Consider the following 17,926-nt stretch of genomic DNA (forward strand, 5'->3'; position numbering starts at 1 on the left):
TTTTCCCCTACATTGGAATTTCTCTCATTTAAAGGAGCCTCACTTGGCTGCCCCTAAAATTAGATAAACAGAAGCATTTTAAAGAAACAGTCCACCTAAAACAGTTTTTAAGTTTAGGTAGAGTCAAATGGACAGTGTAAGCTCTTGATGTCTGGCACATCTTATCCATGATGTGCTGGCTCCTAGCTGTGTTTTAAGGGGCCTTGAGTTGTCAGAGTATTTGAAACGCCACAAAAGTGACTTATCTAAAAACATAAACTTCTTAAGATAATAAAACAGATCAAATAGCAGGAACCATTTTTTCAGAAGTTAATTTGAAATAAATGAGTAGGCACATAGGAAAAGATGTTATAAAGGGCAACTTTATTTATTTATTTTAATTAAAATAATGTAAAATTATTTTTCAGTTATTGCATCTCATTATGAGCTGAGCTTGTAGTTAAAAGTGTAACATAAACAATTGTCAAGGACAATGTGTATAGCTTCAGTATTTTCATTGAATAAGTTTAGGATTGCTGCCACCTATTGGTACTAAATGCATTTAGTGAATTTCATGATATTATTAATTTATTCTCATTAGATTTGTTAGGGTTGTATTATGATAGTTAGGTAAAATAAAGTGGACAGTGATGAATACTAAAAAAATTTTTTAGTGGTAACATTCGTAGTAGATAAGTTTCCCCTTCCTCCTTGTACCCATCCGAAGATGGTGCGTTTTTATATATTATTTCTCAATAAATTACTTTTGTACTGTTTACAATCTTTCCATCTCAGACTATTCTTCCTCCCCTGGTCACCCAGATGGTTAGATTCATATTTATACATAGAAGACTATTACTGGAAAATACTGTCTTTACACAATTACAATTTAGTATGTACATCCATTGTGCTGTTACCTCCAATTTGTTTAAATATATAATATATATTATTTCAACATGTTATCTGCAGAGTTGAGTTGCTCAGAAAAGCTTATTTGTTTTTGTTATTTATTTGTTTACCTACCTCTGTCATATGCCAGTAGACATGTTTTAAAATCACTTTTTATCTCTGGTACATATGTTTGTGGTAGACTTTGCATAGAAAGGCTTTGACATTACCCAACAGTACATTTAGTTTGTAACCTATACATTTAAAACATGTACTCCACATTACATGCTATATATACCATAGTTTGCATCATGTAAAAAACAAATTTTCTGTACACATTTTTGTTATTGCTACTTGTGTTTTATTCATACAGCTCCGGAAATGTTCTACCCAAGAGAACAAATTTGTTATTCTTTTGCTGTTGACTGGTGGTCTTTAGGAGTTACTGCTTATGAGCTTTTAAGAGGCAGGGTGAGTTCCTTAGACTTGTGTTTGGTCTGTTGTATTGCCCTAGTTTGGACTTCACTGTATGTGATTCAAGTTTACTGTTACAAACATAATTTGATTACAAGATAAAATTCATGGCTGTCTTGGTCCTGAAGACTATATGGAAAGCCAGGGACAAATGTTACAAAAGTAAAACCACTTTTACTAAATCACATGAATGACTGTTACAGTATTATTATTAGTTTTGGTTACTTACTAATTGTCTTCTATTCCTTATCTCTTCTATTACCTTATTCATTATCAGTCACCCAAACTGATTATATTTTGCTAGCTATAAAAAAAATCTGATTAGTTTACAGTTTTACAGTGAGTTTACAGATAGCCAAAAAGATCATTGGTATCTGTTAAACTGACCTGAGGGGCACAAATTGCTCAAGGAACCCAAGCAACCTCTGGTGGAACTTTTACTAGACTTTTTGTCAAACCATAACATGACATCAAACCTGTACCAGTCATTTTCTTTTAAGTGAACCCTTCATGTGTTTCACTTTAAACCATGGGAATATAATCAGTCCTATCTGGGTAGTTAATTCATTTTCTGTTGATCTTTGTAAATTAAAATGCTTTTTTTATCTTTTTTCAGAGACCTTTTCATATACATTCAAGCAGTGCAGCAACAGATATTGTCCACGTGTTTCATACAGCAACAGTTACCTTCCCACCTGCCTGGTCTCAAGAAATGGTTTCAATACTACACAAGGTCAGAAATAATTGCAAGAAAGAATGAATAATGTGTACTATTTTATTAACTGTAATGCTGAGTTCACATTTGTGAGGTGCAGCACCATGCAGGGGAAATGTGAATAATTTTACCATATGCATTAGAGTAAGTTGGAATGGCAAAATTAAGGTGGTTTTCATGGTTCTAAGAATACAATGGTCTTTAAAAAGCTCAACCATCCTGAAGCTATTGTTGTCCCAAATATTAGTCTCATTTTATGTTTTTTTTTTCCCAAGAGGGATTTTTTTTTTTAGTAAACCTGCCTTGTATAAAACTACATTCCTATAAATATAATGCAAAGTACTTGCCATTCTGCTGTTGTCCTAATCTCAGCAGTGTACATTTCATTTAATACAAGAAAGTGTTTTGTTGGCTTTAGAATTTGCAGCTTGGCATTGCATGCTGTTATTTAGTCTGTGATCTGTCAGAACACCCAGATCCTTTTCTTCCGAGAATATATGATGCATGCAGGTATTTATCCCCCAGTTCATCACTTTACATTTACCAACAATAAACCTCATTTGCCACTTTTCCCCAATTAAACAATGCATTCAGGTCTGCTTGTAAATAGGAGACACCTTGGAAAGACTTTTTTCGATTACATGTTTTGGTAATCTGTAAACATAGAATTGGTACTTTTAATCCCAAACTCTATATCATTTATAAAGATAGTGAAAGTAATGGTCCCAACACTGAACTGTGGGGTATACCAATAAAGCTACCTACACACGTTCAATGGTTCTCGCCCAGTAATCGGCTCAGCGCCAATATCTGAAGAGAATCTGTGTGTACAGCGCCCGTCGTCCATCGTCCAAACGACTGTCATGGCAGATCCACGGACTATGGACGACCAATGATCCTAATGCAAGGGAAGGGGGAGAGCGATTTAGATAATCTACGTATGCAAAGTGCATTATTTGACTTAAATCTAAAAAAACACAGGTAATACAACCTAACTCACAAATAATACCAACCTTATTTTGGAGATATTTGTGAAGTGTGCAATTTGTTTCATAGAATAAAAACGCTAAACACATTTGATTAAATAAAATTTGCAATTCCTTTTTTGTCTTGTAGCTTTTGGATAGGAATCCAGAGGAGCGTTTTTCATGTCTTGAAGATATTCAAAAGTTTCCTTGTTTGTCAGATGTTAACTGGGATGCAGTTCTAGAGAAGAAAGTCATACCAGAGTTTACACCAACGGTAAATATTACAGCTAGGGGTTACGTTATTACATGTATTACATAAAATGTAACCACTTAGGTTCACATTTTAGTTCTTGAGGCAACTATGTGATAAGATAAACCTACGTGTATCTTGTGAGCTTCCAAGTATATATGTTTTTTTAAAGCTGAACTTAAGTTGAACTTAAGTTTTTTAAAGCTGAACTTGTAAGTTCAGGAAACGTTGTTGTCAGGGCCAGATTTATATTTTTTTCACCCCTAGGCCAGAAGCTCAGTCCCCCATCCCCAGCAGCATAAAAGAAAACTTAAGCTATCTTACAGTGCTGCATTATATATTTGTGCATGTGTAAAATATTTTCTTGTGTACTGTTTTTTTATCACAGTGATTTTTTTTTTTTTTTTTAATGTTGTCCTTCAAAAATACAGAAGGGACGGCTTAATTGTGACCCAACCTTTGAACTTGAAGAAATGATTCTAGAATCCAAGCCTTTACACAAGAAAAAGAAGAGACTAGCTAAGAAAGTGAAAGATAATGGGAAAAGCCCTTTTGCTTTGGTAAGAAATGTTCTTCCACTGTCTTTGGCATCATAAAATTTGGTAATAGGTTTGAACTATCGGTGCAAAAATAACATTAGCAGCAGATTGTTGAACCGTGCCTACATTAACTAATGAATGGCCAACCATATTATTATAAATGATAAAGTAGGCATATGTTGAATCACTGCTGCAGTTTCACTTTCACTGTTTTCTTTTCTTTTTTATCCTGACATTGGACAGTGAGAAGCAGCACACTAATGAGCTCATCACTCTGCTTTATTCCCCTATATTCCTTTTAGTGCAGCACATCCAATTTGAGTTTTGTGCTGCTTTTCATCACTTTTGAGTTAAACTTTAAAGTGAAATGCAGGAAGGTGATGTCAAGCCAAAGATGGGTACTTACACAACTTCTTTTTTTTTTTAATAATACATGCAATCATGAATTAACAATTACAGGGCTGTATTATATATTTTATTTTTACCTGGAGAGCACCTTTAAAATATTTCTTGTGTGACAGTCATAGTACATTGCAGATAAAATGCTTGATATAAAATGTTCACATACAGTATGTGTATAGTTATAAAATAATATTATATGAAATTCACAACCAAAATACCTAGATTAGAATTCAATAATACACAAATCTAAGGATGCAAAGAAAGTTGATTTTCTGGAGAAACTTTGGTAGAAAATGTTGCAATTCAGTAATTATATATAATTGCCTATAAATTTTAGAAATGTTCATTGTAAAAGCTCTGCCATCCATAGCAGAAAGCCTTGTTCATCTCACTCAAAAAATTAGCAGACTTTACTAGTTGCAGTAAATGAAACTGACATGAACAACTCATATTGTACTAAGCTGCCAATCATGATGAGTCAGTTGTGGTTTAAGATGGCATTAAAATGTTATTGATTTTCATTTTGTCAGGAATACTGTAGCCCAATCGGTTTCTGTATGCAATGGAAGCAAATTACAAACAATGCCAGCAATAATTAAACATTGAGGAGGTGAATGCTGGGTGCCAGAAGGTAATAAAGTAGGTTTATCACCTTATTCACTATCCCCTGGGCAAAAAAAGATGTTAGCCGTTGCTGTGGGGAGGGGTGCCCTCTGCAAAGGGTTAGTGTGTTTGTTTTACCTTTAAAAGAGAATTAAAGCCAATTTATACATTGTTCCATCATGGACGCCACCATCTTCCTCCTTCTTCTCTTCTTCATTTCAATCTTCGGCCATCTTGATTAGTCTGGCTGGCATGATGTAACTTTAAAGTTAATTCATTCCAGGCAGCAGCAGGGGAAGCCTCAATGTGTCGGGTATCCCGATGACCAACACTGTGCTGCATATGGGTAATTTTGACAGTTGAAGGGAGTGTTCAGACAGGTAAGAAGACTTATTGTACAAGAAACATTGCCTGTCCCTTTCTTTAGTTCCACTTTAAGGTTTAGTTAGATCAGTGAAGCTGAAAGTGTTCCGCTGATATATTTATTGAATTGAAAATGTTTATTCTTTATTAAATTCTTCCTGATAAATGTTTGTTTTGTTCTGTTCTTGTAGAAGCCAACAGAACCTCAAGGTAAACCAGGAGAACATAACTGTGGTCCAAGCCAAAGAAGATGAGGATGGAAAGAATAATAACCTACAAACCATGTGATGTCCACATGTTTGCTTCCTGCATTATGTAGCACTTGATTTTCTGGACTATATGAAGCAAAGATTATAAGGGAAACATCCGAATATCTAGGATTCCTTGAAAATGTTTGCCTTTGTTTTATTGTAAGGTCTATGGAGGCTTTTAGAGACAATCTGCTTTATGAATCTTAATGCATTCATAAGCTAACTTTATTTTATTTTCTTAAAGCTGATTTTGTTTTGTAGGGCTGAGCGATAATGCATTTTGCACAAACTTCACAAAGAAAATATATTTTAGACCAACTTTTCTGGAGCATTAGTTTTTCTATTTTGTTTTCTTTCTTTTTTTTTTTTTAACTTTATTACATACATGTGGCAAGAAACATGTAATGAATGTACCACTGACTAGTAGTTGGAATATTGGTATAATGTGTTTTGTTAAATGACTGATGATGAGTCCTAATAAATGATATTCAGCTATTATGTTAAAAGTAATTGCACATTAGGTTTTATGTATTGTCTGTTACTTATATAAGTTATTGGTATCCATATAAGTTAGAAAAAAAAAACATTGCTGATCCTTTGGCTAATTAAAAAAGTGGGTTAGTATATACTTAAAATGTACAGAGGCATAAAAAATGCCAGATATATTAAATATAAAAGTAAGGAGAGGAAGATATGAGTTAAATGAGCTTTGGTGATTGTAGGGGTATTGATAATGACTCCAGGTTTTTTGTTCCAGTGGCCCTGGGTTTAGCCGCTTTTATTCTGTGTTGATAGTGTTGTTTGCATGCTCCCTCCTCCTCTCTTTCTGGCCAATAACAGAATGATATTCACAGAACAATGCATTCTGTATTATATTCATAGAATGGAAGATTGGCAATAGAAAGAGTAGGGGCATGCAAATGACATTGTCATTTTTGGGTGAGAGCAGCTTCTTTAATGCTTGAAACTGGTGTAACAATGGCAGTAGCAGTACTGAGAGAACTGTATTCTATGAAATCTGTAGTAAATACCAGTGATCAGGACAGTACTGCTTACACCAAATGAGGTAACACATGTTTACATTACTTTACTTCTAACACATTTTTGCCTGGAGCTGGGTTTATACTTGTGATGGCCATGATATTGACTCTTTCTCAACTGCTGCCTGAGAAAGTGGACACTGCTTAATTAGTGTATGGCATGGTCCCATATGAGGAGAGGTCTGCTTATTTACCATCCATAATATAACTGCAGCAGCAGACTACTCAAAATAGGCTCTGAAATGACTTGTTTACATTCAAACCATTATGAGCTAATTTGATGTACTTGATATAATGACCAAAAAATATGTGGGAGGCATTAGGATAATGTCAATTAAAAAAAAATGTTGCCTTTTGGTCTATGTTTTTTTCTTTCTTCCACTGTTCCTTAAATATAATGAGTTTTGTTGTTCTTTGTTCAATTGTATAGAATAAAATGAAAGGGTATTTATTGCAGCTAATGTAGTATTAAACCAGGAATTTTAATAAAGTAACCAAAGTGCACTAACAAAACTATATGGTATAGTTTTCTTTTTATGGTTTAAAATTAATAATATTAATAATTTTTACCGGTAAGTTATATTTCTAACAATATATTACAGATCTTTATTCCACAGTGTTAGACTAAAGTTTTGTTGCCCTACTGGAGGAAAGAACATGGACTACTTAAAGACTGAGTAAGCAGTAAAAACATGGCTCAGTGCTGGCCTATCAACTGGCAGAGATCATTTATTGCTGAAAAGGCACATAAAATCTTGAGTGGTAATGTGCCCATTCATACAAACTAACTTTAATGATTCACCAAATAATTAAAATTTGTCAATTAATGACATTTAAACAGGAACCCCCATCACTCTTACGTTTACCATTCCTTTGAACTGAAAAGAATATGCTGCAAACAGAGGGGTCCTTGCTTCACTTTCATAAACCTAGTGGTGTCAGTACATTAATGTAGCAATGCAAACCTGTCAGAGGTTTTAATACCCTACCACCACACTAAATACATCACATCATGTCCTCTCGATAGGACATGTCACCAACGTAACTTCGCAGTTAACAGTTGATTACAGCTGGAGAGTAATATGCAGGAATTTGTATTAGAGTTTATTGCAATCCTTTTTTTCACAATTAGAGTGGAATTGCACTCCTGTTTTAACTCTCAATTTCCAAAGAGATATGCACAAATCAATAGCTTGTGGAAAAGGATTGAAATTCCCTACTTCTCTTACACCTTCGCCTCTTTATTTACAATCATATACTATAAAGATTATTTGGTTAATAATGTCAGTCCTATCCAAAATGTCACCTTTAACCAATGATAGGCTGTAAGTTTATTCCAGTTAGTTAATTTTGGGGAAGAAAAAACCCTTGGCAGAGACTAGGGTGCCATCTGGACTCCAGCAGTGAACAGCTATATACTACATAAGTGACAGAACACAGCTGGGGATGGGTCTTACAAAGGTCATTAAAATGTGTTTCTGAGAAGGCTAAATGTATAATTAGAATGCTGATGTGAATCACACCAGTGTCCAGGCTTTTCTACGTTTGTCATCCTATGTATTGTCGTTGAGTAATTACAGTATGTACAATGTGTATTTGATGGACAATTAGAAGAGTTTAGCTAAATATGTGATAGAGGACAAAGCTGCCACAAGGAGATTGCAAATATTAAATATGTAAATTATTTAAAATAGAACTGAACTGTGTTTTGTAAAATATAATGAAACACAATATTCATTTTAAAGAAGGCTAAATTTAACATAAGAAAGGTATACGCCCGGAGGCTTTTTCATGGCTGCTGTGGTGCCTAAGGCAAAAAATACAAATAGTGACATTACAAAGACACATCTTGCTGTCATATTGAAGGTGCACACCAATGAAGCTATGAAAGTTGGATTTAAACTGGATTTAAAAGACAAAGCCTTTGTTTTAAATATCTATACGTTTCCTATAAATAGTTATCCTCTGTTACCCAGTATAAAATAACAGCCTATGAAAATGCAAGCCTATAGGTTTACTGGGTTAGTCACAAATATCTTGGCATTTACTGCACCCTGTCCAACACAGAGTGGAATATGAGAGGCATGTGCCAAGAGGCTGTGGTCCATCACAAAGGTTTACAAAATTGAACCTGATAGAATCATTATATAGCTATTTTGTAATGGCAAAAAATAATTATTATACCACTAATGATGTACAGTAAGAATCACATGGTGAGCTGCTCGTACCTACTCAGTGCTGCCTGCCACCTCAAACTGTAAACTCCAAAAATCCCTTTGCAGGTAATAAAGTAATTGTCTACCTAGGCATAGGCAGACTCTCCATTTCATAATGCTCAGGCAAGTATCATCACTAAGCTTGTGAGGTACCAGACACACAGGGTTTATTTATCAAATGAATCTAGACTGTTCATTTATCCAAGCAAGTTGTTCCTTTGTCAGGGATATTTCACTTAGCTAGTGAATGTGGAATGTTGACTTGACAGCCATCCAATCACGTGCAAACAAAAATCCTGCGATCCTGAATTTTCACCCGGATGATACTGATTACTCATCATCGTGGTCATTGTGAGTATATATAAACTAAAATCACATATAACTTTCATGCTAGTAATGCAATTTCAAAAGTCAGCTTTTCAGTGATCCTTTCAAGAAGTCTCCTATTACGGCATTTTCTGTTATAGGGTGACAATGGCCTGTCCCTGTCTCTTGGTTGTGCTTCCATGTTGTCACCTGATCACACACATAACACAAGCATAATGAACTATTGTCCCCATCAAAAAACAACAAAAAAGAAATGCGATGCTGGAGTTTATGCACTCTATGTTGGCTGGTAGTGTCTTCAAAAAGGCTACAAAAGATCAGAAGAACTGAGATGAAACAAAAGATGATAACAAGCATATTAATAAAAACATGATATGCGTATGTAATTTCATATAGTTAATAAATGTAATATGGTTACAGTTTACATGTATTCTATAGCATCTAAGGAAAGTAATGCAGAATACTTCCAATGTGTATTTTAAAATATTATCCATTGAACAGAATCAGTCTGTGACTGCTGTGTTCCTGGAAGAAATGTGTAATGTGTGGTGCAGGCCTGTGCTTGTACTGTGCATTGATTGTCAGTATAAGTCACAGCCAAGGGCATAAGCAGCCTGGGGCATTTTCACATCCATCACTTCATGCTTAACTCAATTACTGAATGTGAAATTAGTTTACAAATACACTGAAAATGGAGTAAAAGGAAAACAGTTTGCCATCCAGCAAAAGTTTAACTCTCTACCAAGATCGATCCTGGGTAATGCCAAAAATAATTTGCATAAACAGCTGTGTGTCTCATACAATTTACAAGTACATTTGGTATGCTTTTTGCTGCAGATCCTTATATATCGGGCTCAGTTCACAAAACAAACACACCAGGATATGTATACGTATGTTAAAATTATGAATTATTGCTGTTGAGAATTAAAAAGTTCTATGGCTTAAATATATTGTAGATATTTAAGTACTATAAGAACTATAATTTTCTACCTGACAATCCCCCCCACCCCCCAAAAAAATGTTTAACTTTTTTTTAGCACCAACTAAAACCTTCTTTATTTGAGAGTGTAAAAGGCTCACAGCGGTGGGGTGTCAGCAAGAGAGAATCATTTTATTCCAGAAAGTAGTGGACAGGTGGTTTAGAAGATGATTGACAAGCCAGGGCTGATTGATAGCCATAAACCCTGCAACATGTTCTTACCCCACTCCAGAGACAACTCGGGCAACTCTGCCCCGAACTATGGAGTTTTGCAACATTGTTGCCACACCAGCACAGGTGGATCAACAGATTTGTTGGATTTGTAATTAAAGATAATCTTGAACTGCAGCACACAGTTATATTATAGATCCCTAGGATTCTGCTGTAATCTTGTGTAATAATTTTAAGATTTAAGCCTATCAGTGATGGAATCTGGAATGGGAGGGAAGTTACTGGCTGGGCCTTCCAATTCCACCTGGTTACTCACCTGGGGCTTTGCTCCAGCCAGACAAGAGGTCTGGGCCATAAATGGCATAAGTGTTCAATCAAAGGAGTCTCTGTTTTGTGTAAAGCCGACCTCTGTTCTGGGAAGCTGAATTTTTCCTACTGGCAGAGTGCACCCCAAACCATGAACCATTTGTAATCTGGACTGTATAGCACTTTGGAACTCTGAAAGCCTTGGACCCTGAGCTCTTAAAAAGATAACCTAAGTTTTATTTGTGCCTGCTGAAGGTACTCTGTATTGTTCTGGGCCAAATAAATGGTGGCTCTGAGACAAATGGTCCTGTCTCATTCCAAGTTGGGTAGGGATCCCTGTCTTTAACTGAAAATAGTTTAGGGTATTATCTGGGATGACCTTATTATAAATATATAGGCCTTCTGTAGTTCCCCATTCAGGGATGGGGCAAATCATCAGTAGCAAGGTGGGGCAATGCTATTGCACCAATGCTAGTAGCAACTGCCTTTCCTTTCTGAGCTAATCTTACCCTGGATCATTACAGTACTTAAAAGCCATTTTCCTATCTACTTTCTAACACGTAACAGTAAGCTAAACAGAATCTATAACCTTGTGGTCCGGACAGGTGGGCTCACAAATTTTTAAAGCAAATAATTTATTATTTGTTTGAATTTATTATTACCTTAAAAACATAAAGGTCACCATTGCTTTATTTCTAATAAATGCTAGTTCTGAGGCTGTCATGATGGCCTTGCTTTAACACAGTTCCTGAGTTATGAGTACTACTATACCATAAGCACCATCGAAGTGAATGTTAATACATCTTCAGTGTGAAGTAAAATAAGGCACACTGTGGTATAAATCCTTCTTTTTTCAGAAATGCCTGGAATATGATTTTCTTGTGTAATCATTGTCTGGATTGTCGACTTACAGCATCCAGCAGTAGTCAGCCATCATACTTTCATTCCAGAAACCTTGGTAGTGGTGCTCCATTAACTGAATGTCCTGGTGAAAACGTTCTCCTTGTTCCTCACTCACCATACCATGATTTTCCGGGAAGAATTCTGAACGTGAGTGCAAGAAATGTATTTTTAATGACATGCGACAACCCATTTTCCGGTATGAATCAAACAGATTCTGAACTCCTTCCTTGTATGCAGGAGACTTATGGTTGCCCAGGAAATGTTCACACACCCACCTGAATGCATCCCAAGCTTCTAGCTCAGGTGCTGAGATTGTTTGAAAACATCATCCTGCAAAACAGACTTAATCTGTGGCCCTATAAATATCCCTTCATTTCTTCATTTTTGCAGTGCTTATGTTTGGAAACTTCTCAAATAGGTACTGAAAACCCTTGGAGTTTGATTTACCCATGGTCTTTACAAGGTTCTTCATCAAGCCTAACTAGATATGGAGAGGTGGCAAAAATATTTTATGCGGATCAACCAGAGGCTTATAGGTATCTCTTGGTAGCCAATCACGCTTGACATAATGGTCTCCCGTAGATTGGCTGTCCCACGGGCACAGGAAACAGCAATATTTTGTGAATCCTCCTTGCATTCCTATCAGCAAGCCAATGACCTTTAGATCCCCACAGATGTTCCACTGGTGTGTTTTATACTGGATTGCTTCAAATAGTAACTTCATGTTGTCATAGGACTCCTTTAGGTTAACGGAATGGGCAATTGGTAAACTTGGTTTGGAATTACCATTATGCAGTAAGACTGCTTTCAAGCTTCTTTTAGACGAATCAATGAAGATATGCCATTCAGATGGAACATGCTCTTGTGACAAACTGGTAATGAGTGCATTTATATCATGACAGTTGCACAGTGAGCCATCACTAGTGAAGAACGTTGTCAAGTTATGATTTTGTTTTATATAGTGAGTTACAGTTACACCCTTTGCAAGCAAGTGCTTCTGTTTAAGCCTTGAAGCAAGAAGTTCTGCTTTGTCTTTGGAGAGATTTAGATTCTGAATGAGATCTTTCAGCTCTGCTTGTGTAATAGTCTCTGGTTCTGAATCTTCATCAGCCAAGTAGTAAGGATCAGATGATTCGGGTTTGTAACTGGCTGCAACTCCAGCACATTCCTCATCACCGTCTACAGAAGCAAGTCCATCATGTGGTGGTACCGGAACTGGCAATGAATCATCATGGGGAACAGGCCTAATTGCAGAATCAAGGCTGGGATATAGAATTTCGTGCTTAGTTTTACCTGAGAATCTACTTTTGTTGGCGTGGCAAAAATAGCAGTTGATTAGATGGTCTTGCAGTTATCTCCACACCATCAGGATTGCACATGACATTTCTGCTTTACGCCGATTTAGTCAGTCACGCAATCTGTTGAAACAACTGGTACAGATTACATGTGGAGCCCAAAATTTCTGTGGTAAAAAAAAAAAAGTTCTGTGGTAATTTCGCGACGTTGTGCTTTCGTCGTGAATGAACCACACAAGTAACAGAAACTGGATCATTAAAACAATTTCTAGGCATGATGACAAATGAAATCAATCGCAGTTAGTGTGGTCTCTAACCTTAAAAGAAGAACACTGTTGTAAAATGTTGTAATATGTTAAGGCTATTTATAACGAATTTCACATAATATATAATTTGAATGATGAAGAACTTGCAATGTAAAAAGCTGGGCAACACTGGCGGAATGCACTAACTGATGATAATTTTCGAATAAAAAAGCATTAAAATGATTGATTAACAATTGAAAGAGAAAGACAAAAGAAATATGTAGAATATGCACACTTTTTACAAAAGAATCTTTAGAATCCTTAGAGACTACCTTAAATAAAAAAAAAAAAAACTAAAAATCTTGAAAACGTTTTTAAATTTCCTTCAACAGTACAGATCAAAGACAAATTAATAAGGTATTTTCAACTGATAAATTAGAACATAATAAAACAACTGCATGGACAAAATCCAATTATGTGTTCCAAAAGCTTGAAATGATAGTTAAAGTGTCCTGGGAACACTGAGTGGGGTCGGATTGTCTTGTTTGGAAATAATACAACATTTGTCACGCTTCATTTGTGTCCTGTATCTTCTAGAGCTGATAAATATATCTTTAATTAGATACCACTATGTGGTAGGTAAAAATGGACCCAAGCTTTTTAAAGAGAAATGTAATTAGTAGGTGGTGTAGTATTTTGGGGCTGGACATTAGGTACCAATTGGCAAATTGAACTGAAAGGGATATGCATAGTACAAGGTTTAAATTTATATTCTAATAATTACATTTTATAGTCTTCCAGGAGTAGGAGTTCAGTTCAAACGTGTTTATTGCAGTGATAATGTTAAACATCCAAGTAAAAATAAATATATTGTTCTAAATAACTATAAATAAATTTCTTTTAAAACATAGGCCATCAAAGTTTTCCTTCTCAACTGTCCTTCTTTTACTTTGACTTAGAGGTCTATGACATTTTGTTCTAAATAGGGACTCCAGGGAATAATATAGGGGATCCCTTTAAATGACCTAAACCAAAGAACAAAGTATAATATATTGCAGTTCAGCAGTCCTTAAATGTGGAAAAACATTTCAGCAAGTACAGAAAATACACATGGATAGTGCTAGAAATGAAATGTCCATGTCATTTCATGTGAGTTTAGAGAAAGCAAAATGAACCTTATCTTGTGTAAAGTATTAGCCCCACCAATCCACCTTGTGATGGAGATGAACAAAAGCAGACATATTTTAAGTTCAACTTGTCTTGACAACCATTATTCCTTCCCTAGATACACCAAAGTAAATGTGCAAACACAAAGGAGAATGAAGGGTATTATTCACAAGATTAGGACTGGTACACTGCAATATACTATATAAAAAAGTTGATCTATTTTTCTGAACCAACTAGATAATACATTTTTTTTTAACTGACAACTTGGCTATAGGACCTTCTCCAATCCTGTGCTGTTTAGTGAGTGATTTTAATTCTTTTTTTGGTTTAATTTCTCATTTGTTGCATTCCTCTTCTGTTTTGTGGTGTTCAGTATCATAAGAGGGTTCAATTACTGTTGATGCTGAAACGCACCCCGTCCCCCCCCCACCACCACACACTCACACACCTTTTATACCATGTTTTTTGGTGTTTTTAAAGGTGAAGGGAAACTAAACTTGGAATGAGAAGACATGCTTGGAGCAATGATCACTTATTGGGTTAGAGGTGGTAGTTATTTATTTTTAATTCAGTTAACATTACAGTGTATAAAAAAATGTAATAAATGTAAGTTTACTTCTACCAATGCACATAATTCTTTCCATGGTCAGTTAGGCTTATTAGGAGTGTTCTGTGTTTGGTTGTTTTGATTGGGATAATTTTTTGCTAGAGTCAGACTTGTTTGGTTTCTCTTTTCTTCCAATACATGGCATATTACTGGCATATTACTATGATGGGCTACCTCATTGGTCAATAGGAATATGTAGGAGAAGATGGGTAAGCTTCAGGACATGCTGCAGTTTTGCCTGTTCAGAACTGTGATTCCTGCAAAATGAGTGAAAGCAGGTATATGGAAGCACTTCTAGATTCCTGCACTTTATCAACAGCTATGTTTAATTTGATAAGGTGACACACTCTTTAAGTTAAAATATGTCCATGTAAAATAAAAATATATTCTTGTACCAATGATTTTATCTTTGTAATTGAATTTTAATGCTTATGTTGACCATTGTAGGTATCTATAAATATAACATGTGTCAGCTTAATATTTTATTTAAGGTCTGCCTGAGCAGAGTTGTGTATGTGTATAAATATATATATATATATATATAAAAATATATATACATATATACAGTGGTACCTTGGTAAAAGCCCTTAATCCGTTCCAGACCCTTGGACTTATACCAAACAGGACTTATACCAAATTTTTCCTATAAGAAATAAAAAGAAAATTTATAATCCGTTCCCATGAAAAAAAACCCTATTGTTATTGGCATATTATACATTAATGGGGCTGTATGAAATAATTTAAACACTGCTTAATACTAAACTACATAAATACAAAAGCAATTTAACCTCACATTACCTTGTTGGCAAGAGTCGAGTGCCTACTAGGATGGTGCAGAGAATGGAGGAGGAGGAGGAGATTATGTTATGTAATTCACAGAGAGTTATAGCGAGGGTTGTTCACTGAATGGTAGTAACTGGCGTACTGACGCTCGTGGGCAGTCGTGGCTTTGTCTCGAGAGAGGTAAATAAGGGTAACGCGCGTGTAAGGACTCATTTTGACCCATACAAGTTCTAGCACAAAGGTTGTATACCAAGCAAAATCTTTCCTGTCCAAACAGGACTTATTCCAAGTTGGACTTATTCCAAAGCGGACTTATACCAAGGTACCACTGTATATAAATATATATATATATATATATATATATATCCTTCCAATTCCAGACAGTTGTGAGATACAATATAGCAGAAATACATTTGTGGGTCTTGGCCTATAGTGCTCTAGAAGGTATAAATGATTGTTAGCTGTTATGTACAGTATCAGTATGCTGCTTCCCTGTGTTCTGATATAGAGTTGTGATTGTATGAATTGACAATAAGACAAGTGATTAGAGAGAGCAAATTGAATCTGTAGTGCAGACATGCCATATACGAAGCACTGTGTGAACTCGGAAACTGCTACACACAGGACCCTGTGGTACCTACATTGTAATTAATTCATAATGTATTCAAATATTCAGCATATAACTATGCATGCATAAAAACAGCATATATTGTGCTCTATTTCAGTGTTACTAACGTACATATCTCTCATCTAGAATTTATTATTTTGCTAGTAAAGATTGGGAATTTTGCATTTATTTTGTCTAATTTTCCACGATTAAGTGCTATTATTTTTTTTTTGCACTTTTGTTCTAACATCTTGTTCTAAAATGTTTTCCTTTCTTTCAATTCCTTCCTTTTTTTGTAATATTTATTTTACTTGTAGGTGTGTGTGTGTGTGTGTGTATGTATGTATGTATGTATGTATGTATGTATATATATATATATATATATACATACATATACATATACACACATACATAAATAGCCACCTTGTGGTTTATATGTATTACTACACCCGAAGGAAATCCTTGCAGCAATGAAAGCTAACCCTATATACGGTTCATCCAGGGCGGACATAGGGAGGTGCAAAGTGTGTCGCTGCACAAGGGCCCCGGACCCTCCTTAGCTAACAGGGGCCCCAAGTCAGTTCTTAACAGGGGTCCACTGTTGGCTAGACCACCACTCCTGTTGATAAAAGCATAATGCAGACTTTCATTTTTTCATACAGTATATCTTCTTTTTATTTGTTATTTTTAAACTATGTTAAAAAGTCCGTTTTTAATAAATGAATTTTGCAGCAATGTAGCGATTGTCATGACATTTACTGTTTTGTTGTTGCATTTGGTATTTAATGCCTAGCATTTCTGATAAATGTAATCATGTCTATAAACACTTCCTGAAATGCTAACACAACAACTGGCTCACTGTAAAGGTTATATACTCCCTTTGCATGGGACTGCTACTACCTAATCCCATATCTGTACAGTACATAAAAGTTGTGTTTATATAAATATATTTTTTTACTGCAATCCCTTACCGACAAACATGGACATATTTACCTGTAAGATACACCAGTCATTTTCTCAGCTCCCTTCCCACAACAAAATACCTACCCCTGATTAACCTGCAGTTATATGGAAAGGGGGTTATATAGAAATCATGTGTAACTACAACCGCAGTCCAACACAGACCATCAAATACAGCTGCAAGATCACCATATCTACTTTGCATGAAGCACAGGCAGTTAGCAGGAAAAAAATATTCACTAGGTAAATGTATGCAGGAGGTCAAGAGTGCAGGAACTAAATGATCCCTACACAAACATGATATCAGACTTGTGGGAGGAAAAGGAAATGACTTTGTCAGGAGGATTTTGTAATATTTATGATAACTAACAAATACCTGTTATCTCTTACATTACTCAGCATGGATGCACCTGTAAAATTAAGTATAGCCGATGAAAGAACTGCTTAGTTTTTCTACTGTATCATACTTTTTGCTCTTTTATATCTAATTGTTTATTTTTACAGTTGTTCTTCCTATCCCCTCTTGCTCTAGAATCTTCTCCTCAATACACATCCTGCCATAAGCTGAGGTCACCTGACAACCTAAAAGGAAGGCATGGATGCTGCTTTACAACGTTCTGCCTATACTGGCATCAGGTATGTCATCAACGACTGGCAAAAAACACACCTTTGTTCTTCTGCTTAAAGTATATTCCATTGATATGGATTAAAACGTATCAAACTGTACATTGACTTTGAATGTAATGTGCATTACAACGTACAATAAAATGTGCCTAGACATACAAAAACACATTCCCTAGTCCCAGCTGAAATTTGCTAAGTAATGTATGTAGTGTGGTTATTACATGACCAAGTTTTAGCAGCCCCTTGTGGGCTGCGTACATTACA

The 17,926-nt window shown here is 35.5% G+C and overlaps 1 protein-coding gene across 1 annotated transcript in view; it reads left to right on the forward strand.

Moving 5' to 3' along the window:
• STK32A (serine/threonine kinase 32A) overlaps nt 1–6,970 on the forward strand; it is a 91,582-nt gene extending 84,612 nt beyond the window's left edge. Inside the window, exons 8-13 of the mRNA XM_072398695.1 lie at nt 1,241–1,338; nt 1,958–2,074; nt 3,173–3,298; nt 3,706–3,834; nt 4,443–4,491; nt 5,357–6,970. Coding sequence (XP_072254796.1) covers nt 1,241–1,338; nt 1,958–2,074; nt 3,173–3,298; nt 3,706–3,834; nt 4,443–4,491; nt 5,357–5,469 — 632 coding nt within the window. The 3' untranslated portion in view covers nt 5,470–6,970. The remainder of the gene's footprint in view (nt 1–1,240; nt 1,339–1,957; nt 2,075–3,172; nt 3,299–3,705; nt 3,835–4,442; nt 4,492–5,356) is intronic.
• Nucleotides 6,971–17,926: the final 10,956 nt, after the last annotated feature.

The sequence above is a fragment of the Pyxicephalus adspersus genome, chromosome 2 (assembly GCF_032062135.1).
Source record: "Pyxicephalus adspersus chromosome 2, UCB_Pads_2.0, whole genome shotgun sequence".
In the NCBI taxonomy this organism is placed as follows: Eukaryota; Metazoa; Chordata; class Amphibia; order Anura; family Pyxicephalidae; genus Pyxicephalus; species Pyxicephalus adspersus.